The 13121-nt window shown below is 50.2% G+C and overlaps 1 protein-coding gene across 2 annotated transcripts in view; it reads left to right on the top strand.

The window, feature by feature from the left end:
- KSR2 (kinase suppressor of ras 2) overlaps positions 1-13121 on the top strand; it is a 433928-nt gene that overhangs the window by 404748 nt on the left and 16059 nt on the right. For both annotated transcript variants that reach the window (XM_053902086.1, XM_053902087.1), the window contains exons 15-16: positions 9475-9571; positions 10604-10737. In XM_053902086.1, coding sequence (XP_053758061.1) covers positions 9475-9571; positions 10604-10737 — 231 coding nt within the window. The remainder of the gene's footprint in view (positions 1-9474; positions 9572-10603; positions 10738-13121) is intronic.

Genomic DNA, 13121 nt, shown 5'->3' with positions numbered 1-13121 from the left:
AAGCTGGTGCAGCCACTCTGGAAAAAAGTAGGGAGGTTCCTCAAAAAACTAAAAATAGAACTACCCTACGACCCAGCAATTGCACTACTCGGTATTTATCCAAGGGATACATGTGTGCTGTTTCTTTTTTTTTTTTTTTAATGTTTTTTTAATTTATTTTTGACAGAGAGAGAGACAGAGCATGAGCAGGGGAGGGGCAGAGAGAGAGGGAGACACAGAATCCAAAGCAGGCTCCAGGCTCTGAGCTGTCAGCACAGAGCCTGACGTGGGGCTCGAACTCACAGACTGTGAGATCATGACCTGAGCCGAAGTCGGTCACTTAACCGACTGAGCCACCCAGGCGCCCCAACAGGTGTGCTGTTTCGAAGGGACACATGCACCCCCATGTTTATAGCAGCACTATCGACAATAGGCAAATTATGGAAAGAGCCCAAATGTCCATCGACGGATGAATGGATAAAGAAGATGTGTTATACATATACAATGGAGTATTACTCGGCAATCAAAAAGAATGAAATCTTGCCATTTGCAACTATGTGGATGGAACTGGAGGGTATTATGCTAAGTGAAATTAGAGAAAGACAAAAATCATGACTTCACTCATATGAGGACTTTAAGACACAAAACAGATGAACATAAGGGAAAGGAAACAAAAATCATATAAAAACAGGGAGGGGGACAAAACAGAAGAGACTCATAAATATGGAGAACAAACTGAGGGTTACTGGAGGGGTGGTGGGAGGGGGGATGGGCTAAATGGGTAAGGGGCACAAAGGAATCTATTCCTGAAATCATCGTTGCACTATATGCTAACTAATTTGCATGTAAATTTTTAAAAGTAAAAAATAAAATTAAAAAAAAAATAAACAGAGCCAGAAATTTGCCATCAGAGGAATGATCGATGACACAGAGAAGAAGTAAAGTGCCATCTGATGGGTTTAAGGAAGAAATCAAAGGTAGAACCATTGCTTGGAGGCAGTAAATTATCTTAAGTTTTCTCGCAGCCCACAAAATAAGCTTCTCCATGTTTAAGACTATACTCTGAATAAATTTCAGAGTATAAATTTCAGTATACTCTGAAATAAATTTCCTTTATGTGGTTAAAAAAAATACACTTATTTTTTCAAGGCAATGCATCTGAAGAAAAAGTATTAGTGAGTGATAAATAATGCCAATCTGGCAAAAATCTTAAGGTGATTCTGGAATGATTGCAGTGAGATACACAGTCTGACCCTTAGGAAATGATAATACACACACACACACAAAATATACATGATTACATATATATACATATATGTGTACATGTATATGTGTACTTATATATGGTGTAGAGTGAGGGAGGAGCATGTCCTGGCATGTCTTTGGACAAGGTCAAGAACAGGTCTCAGATGGCGACCAGACCACACAATGTGACCAGAGGCAGAGGACCAGCCAGGCTACCATTTCCTGGAAGTTCTTCCTGTGGTGAGCTAGAGGCTCCTGCTTCCCTAGCTGATTGCCTGCGCCCTTGGAGCATTCCTACCCTTGTAAAGCCCAGACCACGGAGGGCAGATTGTCACCAGATGCCCCAAAGCCTGAGGTCACAGTCAGGGACAGAAGCACTCACTGATTATCACAGCCCCATCTCAGAACTTAAAGGGCCCAGAGGAGCCAACCTTTGGCCTCTGGACTTAGCAAAACTGGATCCAGCCCTGGAGAGAAGAAGCCAGTAAGACAGAGTCTAAGCTTCCTCTCCCCCACTTCCCCCCCCCCCCCGCCAACCCCCGACTTCTCTGGCCTTTGCAGCAATATCAAAGGCTGGAGGAGGGCAGGAGTGTGCGTTGGGGAAAAGTAAGTCCTGCTCTCATGGGCAGCTAGGCTCCTGCTTTGCATATTCCGGTGTCTGGCAGGCCACCATCTTCTTTCTCATCTGGCTGGGACATGAGCCTTCTGCCACCAACCTCTTACTAAATGGAACTCTATAACTCTTCATTTCCTGGACGCACATCAGGTTAAGCAGGTGGCGAGCAGCTGGCATTTCTCACTTGCTTTCTGGCATTTCCCATTTTTAATAGGAAGCTAACCTGGCATTTTTTATTAGAAAGCCCCAGAGTCCCAAGGTTTAATATCTTCAGTGTTAGATTCATGAACGACTTGGAAGTTAAGAGATTGCCTGCGGCTGGAGTTTGATGGAGTACGCAACTTGTCGCTTGAAGCGTGATTTATTTGCTCAAGGGAAGGGGGAAAGAGAGGGGCACTTAAGGGGGTTTTGAGTTTTGAGAGGTGGAGAATGCTTAGAAGTGAGTGAACAACCAAAGAGTTATAAATCCCGTCTGATGGAAGAGAGTGTTTTAAAACAACAGCTGACTTTGAAACCAACTGCCTTGGGAACACAAATCAGGCAGAGCTAAGGACTGTTTCCACTCAGCTGTTTCTTTTATTTGGAAGATCAGCACTTGAGGAAAGCAGGCCCTGGGAGATGTTCTCTAGAGCCCAGCCATATGGCCTTTGCTGTGTTACTCAAGTGTACCAGCCTGGTCCTACCCCAGGGCCTTTGCACTGGCTGGTCCTTCAGCCTGGAACTCTCTTCCTCCAGATTTTCACATGGCTGCCTTCTTTCTTCAGCCCTTGGCATAAGGGTCACCTCCCCTGAGGGACTTACCCTCACTGTCCTAGTGAAAGAAGCCCCCAGCCCCACCACTCTCTGTCCAGTAAATCTATTTATTCTCTTCTAAGCACTTATGCTTCTCCGAACATCTTTCTATTTGCTCAGTGACTTATTTATTGGCTGACATCTCCCCTGGCCGGTCAGCCCCATGAGATTAAGGACTGGGCCTGTCTTGCACACACCTGAAACAGAATACTGCCCTGCCCACGGTGCCACTCTCACTAAATCGATTGTGAACTTAACTGATGATCTCTGGGCCTCAGTAAAATGAGATTGGTCTTGAGTGGTGCTCCACAACGTGGGAATCTCTGGACCACCAGCATTAGCATTACCTGGGAACTTACTAGAAATGCAAATTCTCACAGGCGCCCGTGTGGGTTAGGTTAGGCGTTCGACTTGGGCTCAGGTCATGATCTCGCAGTCCATGAGTTCGAGCCCCGCGCCGGGCTCTGTGCCGACAGCTCGGAGCCCGGAGCCTGCTTCGGATTCTGTGTCTCCCTCTCTCTCTGCCCCTCCTCTGCTCATGCTATGTCTCTCTCTGAAAAATAAACATTAAAAAAAAAAAAAGAAAGAAATGCAAATTCTCTGGACCCAATCCAGACCCTCAGAATCAGAATTTCTTGGGGTAGGACCAGCCATCTTTGTTTTAACAGGCTCTTCCAAGGGACTGTGGTGCCCATGCAGGTTCATCAGCCACTGGACTTGTGCTTAAACACCTCTGAGGTCTAGGCAGGGAGGAGATTATACATGCCCGGTCTAAAGACATTCCCGTTTAAGACCAGGCTTCCATCACCAAGGGACCATCTGTTACCCTCAGAGAGCCCCAAAATAAAGCCCCCGAGCAAACAAGCCAAGAAAGGTGAAGGCAGACCCCTGAGGGGTAGTTTCTGTTTTACTAGATGTGGTGTTGCAGTGGGGATCTCACTCCCTGCGAGGTCTGGCCATGTGAGGCAGCCTGTAGCATTGCATACCCCGATTCCTTCAGGACCTTCTGTATGTTGGGAGCGCAGCTGTGGCCAGGAGCACCTAGACCCAGCCTTCACGGAGAGTAGTCTGGAGGAGATAATCTGTCATCAAAGATTCCAGCCAGTGTGTGTACAATTCCAACCAGGACAAGTGCTGCAGGGATGAGGTCCGTGGTGCTGCAGGGACCTACAGGGCACGAGGGAACTAGTTGGGGAGGCCAGGGAAGGCTTTTGAGGACAAATGGGGAGAGTGTTCCAGGCTGCGGAAACAGCACAAGCAAAGGTCCTGAGGTAGGTGTGTGGGACTGGAACTCAGTGAACAAAGGGGAGAGTCCCAACAAGAAGGGGGTGGAACAGCCTGCCGGGGCCAGTCTGTATCACACCTGTGGGCCCTGGAGGAGTTGGGTCTGTGTCCAGAGACCCCGGGGTGGGGGTGGGAGAGAGGTAGAGGGGGGACTGTAGCAGGGAGCGACCGGTCAGCTTTGCATTTTGAAGTGGCCTCTAGGAGTGCTGGATAGAGACCAAATTAGGGAAGCTGGAGAGGCCGCGAAGGGCACTTGGGGTCACCTAAGCAGGAAAGTATGATCATTAGCAACAATATCAGCAGTAATATTATTAGCAGTGATATGAGCTGCTGTTGAAGGAGTATAGGTTCTGGCCAGACGCTGGGCCAAGCACTGTGCCTGTGCGATCTCATCTCCACCTCACACCCTCCTGCGATGCAGTACGTCCTATCCCACTGGGTTAGTTTCCCAGGGCTCCCGAAACAAAGGACCGCAGACTTCGTGGCCTGAAACAACACAAATGTATCTTACGATTCTAGAGGTCGGAAGTCTAAAATGGGTCTCACAGGGCTAAAATCAAGGTGTCCGCTGCGTTCATCCTGGCTGCTGTAGGGGACAAACCTGTTCTTGCCTTTTCTGGCTTCTAGAAGCTGCCTGCACCCCTTGGCTCATGACGCCCTCCTCATCTTCAGAGCCAGCAAGGGCTGGTTGAGTCTTTTACTCACATCTCCCTCTGCCTCTCTCTCTCTTCTGTCTCTCCCTTCACCTTAAGGACCCTTGTGATGACAGCGGACCCACTGAGATAAGCCAGGACAGTCTCCCCACGTCAAAAACCGTAGTTGCCTCTGCAAAGTTCCATGTGCCATATAAGGGAAATAGTCACCGTTTCTGAGGATGAGGACGTGGACAGCTTTGGGGGTCTGTTGTTCAGCTGACCACGCCCACAGTAGCAGATGGGGACCCTGTGCCCCTGATGAGTCTCCAAAGCCATGTGGGCTGAGAGGTGCCAGAACTGGGCTGGGGGCCTGCCTGACAGTCTTCGGAGGAGGTGGCCCCCAGCCCACACTCCCCACCATTCATTCACACTGGCCTGGGTCCCCGGGCTTGGTGCTGAGGGGTTTGGAGGAGGGAAGGGAAGTGGCCACCCCAGGCATCTAGATTTCTCTCCTAGTCCCTGTTCTGGCAGAATTAGCCAGTTTGGACGGAGGCCCTTGGAGATGAGCCTTCTAGATGGTTTTATCTCATTGTTCCTGACAATCCTCTTTGGGGCTGGTTTACAACAAGGATCTTCCACTTACAGTGTCATCCTGGCCAGAAGGCTCACTGTGTCACCCGGGACATGAGGTCAAAGGTCAGAATTGTATGAATGACCTGTCTCGGGTCAGGGCTGAAGAGACCTCTGTATCGGCCTGCAGACAAAGTGAGACATTTCTGGGCCTTGTTCTTCTTGGAGAAATGTGATCTTTTAGCAGAGAGAGATATGGAGGGGTGTGTGTGTGTGTGTGTGTGTGTGTGTGTGTGTGTGTATGTGTGTATGTGTGTGTGTGTACTGCCCCAGGAGCTAGAGAAGTACTCACTATATCCTGAAGCCACTAAAACACCTCCTGACCTCCAGACTGACTCTGCTACCAAGGCCAGCGGGCCTCATTAATCTTCGTTGCCATAGCAATGACATTATGGCTACCATTTACTGAGGGCATATGACGTGCTGGGGTCTGAGAGAAAGTTATGGAGCCAAAGATGGGGGTCAGGAGCATCAGCTCTGAAGCCAGGCTGCCTGCGTTCATATCCCAGCCCTACTTAACCTCTCTGAGCCTCAGTTTCCTTATCTGTAAAATGTGGCTGAGCCAAGACTTGATTAAATCCAAGATGCTGTCAGTTACAATATGCACGTTGTATTCACGTACTACAAAGAGAGAAATACAGTGCCAACAGAACTGTTACCTGTCCATCAATCAGACACATTCTGATTTCGGAGATGTTAAACTTCAAGGAAACATGCATCTTAGAATCCATAGAATACAGCAAGGGTACCCACCGTGTGTGTGGGCGGGGGGGGGGGGGGCTCTCGTGCTTAGTACCTGTACCTGTGCTTAGTACCCCGGTACCTGGCACATAACAAGGGCTCAGACACATTAACTGGAATTATTACTATTACTCCCATTTTACAGATGAGGAAACTGAGGTTGGAGTCACTTCCCGAGGTCACCCCGTAAGTAGTAAATGGGAGAGTCGGATTTGGATTCACTTGGCTGCGTGTCTCTTAAATGGCCCCCAGATCATGTCCAGCACCCACACCAAAGAGGAGATGAGAGAAAGATCAGGACTGGGCTGATCCCATGTCTGTGTGTCCGTGAGCAGGTCCTCTGCCCCTCTGGGTCTCCATATCCTCGTCTGTAGAAATGGGGCCACAGTGTGGCTCCTGCAAGTTGCTGTGAGGGTTGTAACCCTTCATCCTCTCCTTTCCCTTCCTCACCTCCCACGCTGCAAATGGCTTTTGGGCACCAGTGTTAGCCACAGAAGCCCCAAGCTCAGAACAGTTGCCAAAGACACTTGGACTGACTTGTCTGGAGTATCTGAGCCTCTTCCGCCCTGGATACCTGCCCGATGCCTGCTCCTGCTTCGAGCTCAGCCTTCGCCCCGCACCTGCTCTCCAGCTCAGCCCCGGATAAATACCTAATTCCTCTGTGGACTCTGCCTCTTGGGACTGTGTGAAGCGCTTAGAAATGGATACCTGGGGTATCAGTGTTGGTTTAGATTTTCTTTTAAATTTCAACACCATGCCAATTTGTTTACAGCAGACTTTTTTGAGTATAACGTCTGGCAAAGTGTCCAGATCCTGAGAGCACAACCTGATGAATTTCCACTCAATTCACACTCATGTGCCAGCCAGCACCCAAATCAAAACATTGCCTGCATCCCCCCCCCCACCCCAGCCACATTGGACCCCTCACGCCCTTTCCAGCCTCCCCGGCCCCCAAGGGTCACCACTACACTGACTTCTAGCACATGGGTCAGTTTTGTCTGGTTTTGCACTTTGTGTAAATAGAATCATTCGGTGCGAGTCTTGAGTCGTCTTTGTTTAACACTGTGTTTATGAACATCACGTTTTTTGCAGTTAGCAGTAATTCGTTGATTATTATACAGTACAATACGAATATATGCTGTTATCTGGCTCTGTCACAATCAATCCATCTTTCTGTTGATGAACATTTGGATTGGCTCCAGTGCGGGGCTATTATGAATGGGCTGCTATTAACGTTCTCGTACCTTCTGGCATGTCTGTGGGCGAATGTGAGTACGCATGCCTGTATATATATACTTAGGGAAGGAACCGCTGATCGTGGGGTGTTTGTATATTTCACTTTGGTAGACGTGCCAGGCTGTGGTCGTGCGAATTTACATCCCGCCAGTCGATGGATGTACTCCAGCAGCCCCAGAAACCACAGGGTAGCAAGAGAAGCAAAGATTTTCGCAGCTGCTCCCAGAAAGGAAGTTGGGAGCAGGGAAGGAAATGGAATGGGTGTTTGAAGCCTGAGACCTGCACACAGTTACCCCGGGAAGGAGAGTCTGGGAGTCTTGAAGCCTGTTGCAATTATTTGCTCTGCCGTCTGCAGCGGGAACAGTATTTTCTGGGCTCTGGCCTGTAATGAGCGTAGGTGGCTGTTCAAGAACCGAGTATCCAGGGGAGGGAGTCCACCCACGGTCTCCGCCAATCCCCCATATTTAAATGTCAGTGTGGCTTAATTGGCTGCACAGCCCGCCTCTCTCCCCCTCTCCTGCAGTAGCCACAGCAAACGTACCCCCCAGGACAGCAACAACAGGGGACAGACTTGAGTCACCGTGGCTGCCTCCCACCAGCTTACGGGGCGACCTTGGACGGATGAATCAGACCCCCCTGGGCGTCAGCTACGCTGAGAATCTCACTAAGAAATGAGTCTTAGTGAAAGGTCACAGGTAGCATTTTGGACGGGTATGTGGGTGGATGGGTAGGTACGTGGCCAGGTAGACAGGTAGGAATACAACGGATGGACAAGCAGATGTCGTATGCGTATGAATATATGGCACATATTTACACAAGTGTGCGTACACACTTGACATTTTATTGATCACTTACTACCTCGCCTAACAGCCACCGTTTCATGAGTAGGGTACTTACTGTGCGCTGGGCATGGAGAGATGCCTCTACACACCTGATTTCATGGGGTTCTCCTAACCACCTCATAAGGCAGGAACTATTGACTCCATTTTACAGATAGTGAAAGTGAGGCTCAGAGAGGTTAACTCACCTGCCCAGGGTCACACAGCTACTCACTGATGCCACCAGGGTTCTAACCCACAAATTCTCACCACGATGCTATACTTCCCACCAGGTGCCAGGCACGGCACTCAGTTCCTTCTCTCACTCAGTCCTCGTAGTGACGCTACAAGGTAGGTATCACTCGTTCTCTTTGCTAGTTGAGGAATCCGAGGCCCAGAGGGGTTAAGTAACCCACCCAAAGACACACAGTAAGGAGCAGAGCCGGGATCTAGCTTCAACTGTACAATCTCAGCCAAGTGTAGCACATAACAAGGGCTCGAAAAATACTGAAGGAAGGGCTGAGAGTATTTTAGCAGTGAAATCATAGATTAAAAGAAAAATGCAAGCCATTAGTTTTGACAGAAGATGGAACATGAACTTCCCTAATGCCATTCCTTCCTTTTCCAGCCGACACTTGCTCCTCTGAGCTAGATTTGGCGCTAGAGGCAGGGAATGCTGTGGTAAATATAGACTGCATTCATTTATTCATTCACTCATTCATTCTTTCCCTCATTCGGTGAGCGCGTATTGAGTGCCTGCTGTGTGTGTGCCGGGAACGGAGCTCACCATAGAAGGGACGGGTGGGTGAGCAAGCAGGCAACTCAATGAGAAGGTGTCGCTGTCGCTGCATTAACGTCCTTTTCCATCTTGTCATTTATCTTAAACCACTGGTCCTCAAAATGAACTCAGTGAGTCTGAACATAGTTTAAAAAACCCTCTAGACGGGCGTCTGGTTTGGGACACAGGGTATCCGTGTTTACACACAACGGATGTGTGTGTAATGCATCGGGTGCTTGAATGCATCGTTGGCTGATGGTCCTTGGTGGATATGAGCCACCATCTTGCTGGGGTTTCATCACTGCCCCCACCGCCCACCCCAGCAGCTTCTGGCGAGTGGGAGCAGCTGGGACAGGTGGCTGGCAGAGTGCTGTCTGAGTGGCGTCTCAGGACCCCAGAAGTTATTGGTTCATGCACAGCTTTCCTTCCGTGCAACCCTGGGACGGAGGGAACGTGGCAAGCCTGCCTCTGGACTGGGTTAGGTTCTGCGGGTGTCCTGAGATGCTGGCGGTGGGGGTGTCGGTGAAGACCCCGAAGAACCCCAAAGAACGTGCTCCCAGATCTGCATCCGAGAGCCAGACCTGAGGTCCATTCACAGGCTTGTTCTCCAACAGGCGTCCTAGTGGCACATCCACTATTGTTTGTCACACCGGACAACTGCCGTGGGTCACTCTCATCTGAACAAGTGCCAATAATGTGTCCTCTCCTTTTGCTTTTCAGCCTGTGTAAGGGACGGACTCTCTACTCTGTGGTGAGGGATGCCAAAATCGTCTTGGATGTCAACAAAACGAGGCAGATTGCCCAAGAAATTGTGAAGGTACCACAGGAGCCGGGGCTCCCTCCCGAGAGATGCAGGGTCTGGCTTCAGACCAGCAGTCTGGATTTAAAAAAAAAAAAAAAAATTAGACTTGACCAGAAAAATACCACGCTGTATGTGAGTAAGAGTTTTGCCCAGATACCACCATTAGGGATGGTCTCCCGATGTCTGGCTTCTGTCTGGTGCCTCATCATCATGATAATTGGGCACGTAGGGTACCAGGAGAAGCTTGTGTTGTTAGAATCCCTCACCCCTCGGATGCTTGAATTCCCATGAGTGGAAGCCCTCTGTCTCTGTCTCTCTCTGTCTCTCTCTCTCTCTGCAGCCGCCAGGGAAACATCCAATTGTTGGGACTGTTGTTTGGGCTTAAAACAAACTGGAACATCCTGTGTTTTCTGGCAGGTGCCTCGTTAGTCAGTTGACTGGGACTTTCATTTCCCATTGGAAGTGTTAGGACTGGGCTGTTAGAAGAGATAAAATGTGACAGCTCATAAAGGCAAAACAAAAAAAAAAAACCACACACACACACACACACACACACACAAAGAATCTAGACACTCACCCTTGGGCTAGCTTCTCCTCCGTGGTCTTGATCACTGGATCATGATCTGTCCCTTGAGGAATGTGGTGCCTTCAGCGCTGATATGGGTTAAGTAGCTATAAAACAAACGTCCTGCCGAGGAGTTACTTTTTTCAAAGAGGAAGTGCGGGGAGGTGGTTGATGGCATCCCTCAGCTTACTCTGGGGACCACCTCTCTGGTTCGTCTTCAGTTTTTCTCCCGCTAGGGATGTCTTCCTCTGGGGCTTCTTCCGGAAGCTTCAGAGCCAAGTGGGAACAGTTTGGCCGTAGTCTGAGGGCGGTGGCAGAGGTGTGCCTTGAGGACCCTGCCCGGTCCCGCACAGCCCCACCTGCAAGCCTGTGCGTTTGGGCCCCAAGCAGTGCAGCTGTTCAGGGTGCTCTTGAACCCGAGCCAGGGTAGCGGCGAGCGCTCCGTGTTCCCTGACGACATCCCGTTTCCTGGCTCCTTCCAGGGCATGGGCTACCTGCACGCAAAGGGGATCCTTCACAAGGACCTCAAGTCAAAGAATGTCTTCTACGACAACGGGAAAGTGGTGATCACAGACTTCGGGCTCTTCAGCATTTCCGGGGTGCTGCAGGCCGGCAGGTGAGCGGCGGTGGAAGGGCACAGAGGGGTCCTTGACGGATGACAGTCGGGGAGTGAGAAGTCACCCGAATGGCTTCAGGGGACCTAGACCGGGTGTTGAGCCTGAGGTCGCTTGGCTGAGCGGCGAGGCTGTTGCTAATGACAGGTCACATTGTGATTCCCTTGGGACCTGTCTTGCGAGCGGTGCCTTTAAGTGCACGTGGGTTACTGGGCACGGAGCACCCCCAAGCCCTGAAAGCCCTTGCCCTTGAGCTTAAAAGGGAGACTCCCCCTTTTCCTGGAAGACCCTCACCCAAGAGCCCTTGCTGCACGTTTTCTGGGGCGTTCCTACATGTTAGTACAACATGAGGGTCAGTTAAGGGATTTAGAGTGAGACCCACCTGTGGCCCCACTTGATCGTGACTTCAGTTCCCTGAACTTGAGTTTCCTTGTCTGCAAGAAAAATGATGGGTCTGATCATGCCTACCTCATAGGACTCTTGTGTGGATGAAATAACACAATCAAGCGTCCTGCACCTTGCGGGAGCACAGAAAACACTACCAAGTAGCTGCTGCTGAGCTGTTGTAATTACGATTAATTTGCATATACCTCCCCCCAGGGTCACCCAGGAGAATCATTAACCATCCTTAAGTAATTAACTCTCAGGAGCCACTCACCCGCCCGAGGACAAGCTGCCTGCAGTTGACCGGGAGAAACAGCTTGATTCCAAATAAACAACCCATGATTCAGAAGGTCTGCCCTCTGTGACTTTTCATTTGGAGCCTGAGCCACACGCTCGCGCTCGCTCGCAAACTTAAAAACCCTGCGGTTCTCTCTAATCACCCCTCTTCTATGCATGCCTCCTCCGACCGACCGGCAGCTTCACTCACACTCTCCTTTTACTTCCGTTTCAGTTGCTTTGGAGAACCACTGATCTCTTTGAGGGTGATACCCCAGCCCCCCCCCCCGCCACGCCCAAAGTGAACTTCGTTCATGCTATATAATACCTATAATATCGAAGAGCATCCCCAAATCAGCAAAACTTGATCTGGCTGCTTCTGTGTGATCTAGAAACAGAGCGCAACAGAAGCCGAAGTTGCTCTCTAGATTTTACTCCGCCCAAAAGGATTCCGTGCAGTCTCCAAAACTATCTATAGCACCTGAGCTAAGAAAAGAAGTAGGTAAATGAGCAAATAGGTCAATGGGTAGATAAATGGAGAGAGTCCCTCAAGTTAGAACCCAAGAAGCCAGGAGGGCTGACTCGTGCAAATTCCTTCTTCCCTCTGTCTCCCCAGCAGCGCTCACTTGCAAATTTGCTAGTGGAGGGATTGCATGCACACACACTCACACACACACACACACACACACACACACACACACACACATTCATCCATCACTCCAGGCTGAGGGTCTGAGAAAGCAATTGGTAACATCACTATGCACTCAGGTATTTGTGTCCAGACAAAAAGAGGCCCAGCAGATGTTTTCCTTATCGGACTTCAAGGCTCTTTAAAACCCAGTGCCTGGGGCACCTGGGTGGCTCAGTCGGTTAAGCGTCCAACTTGGGCTCAGGTCATGATCTCATGGTTTGTGAGTTCGAGCCCCGCATCGGGCTCTGTGCTGACAGTGCAGTGCCCATTTCGGATCCTCTCTCTCTCTCTCTCTCTCTCTCTCTCTCTCTCTCTCTCTCTCTGTCTCTGCCCCTCCCTCCCCCTCCCTCCTGCTCTCAAAAATAAATAAACATTAAAACAAGAAGACAATTCCTCCCTCCTGGAGCCATGTCCACACTGTCTCTCTTTCTCCTTGCCTGTGGATTCTCTCACCGGTGGAGGAAAAGGGGACAGGGCCTCTGATTTTCTTCCTTTTGATTCTTGGTCTGCTAAAGCCCCAGGGTAACAAGGAAGAAAGGAAATGGAATGACGTGGGCCTCCTTTCCTTTCCCTCATCCTTAGAGGCCCCCTGTCAACCAGGAGGCAAGTTCAAGTCAAGGGCAAGGCTGCGGCTGGCCTGATTGTGTCAACACAAACCTGGGTAGTGTTGGGAGAGGCCAGGGGGCCCCCAGCGACCTCTCCCAGAGGAAATCCACATTTCGCAGCTGCCCACCTGTCACCGCGGGGTTTCTCCTGTGCTTATCTCCCCGTTCCAGTTGTGCGCAGGGCTTAGTTCAGTGCAGGGCTTCAGTTTGCTCCGTAAGGGTGCTATTTCTCCAGGAATTACTGTAAAATTGTGGCTGGGAGTCTCTGGAGTGACTGCGTCCACGGCTTTGGGCAGGTCACTGAAGTGCTTGGAAGCTCTGTGCTCTCGTCCACAGAGCAGGGATTTTATTCATCCTGTCGTGGGTTTGCGGGGATTAAGTGGGATGGACAGCCTGGCACACAGTAGGCACTCAGCGGGGTTACTTGCTG

Source organism: Panthera pardus, unplaced genomic scaffold (genome assembly GCF_024362965.1).
Source record: "Panthera pardus isolate Hobbes unplaced genomic scaffold, ASM2436296v1 HiC_scaffold_15, whole genome shotgun sequence".
In the NCBI taxonomy this organism is placed as follows: Eukaryota; Metazoa; Chordata; class Mammalia; order Carnivora; family Felidae; genus Panthera; species Panthera pardus.
This window is presented reverse-complemented; position numbering and strand designations above follow the sequence as displayed.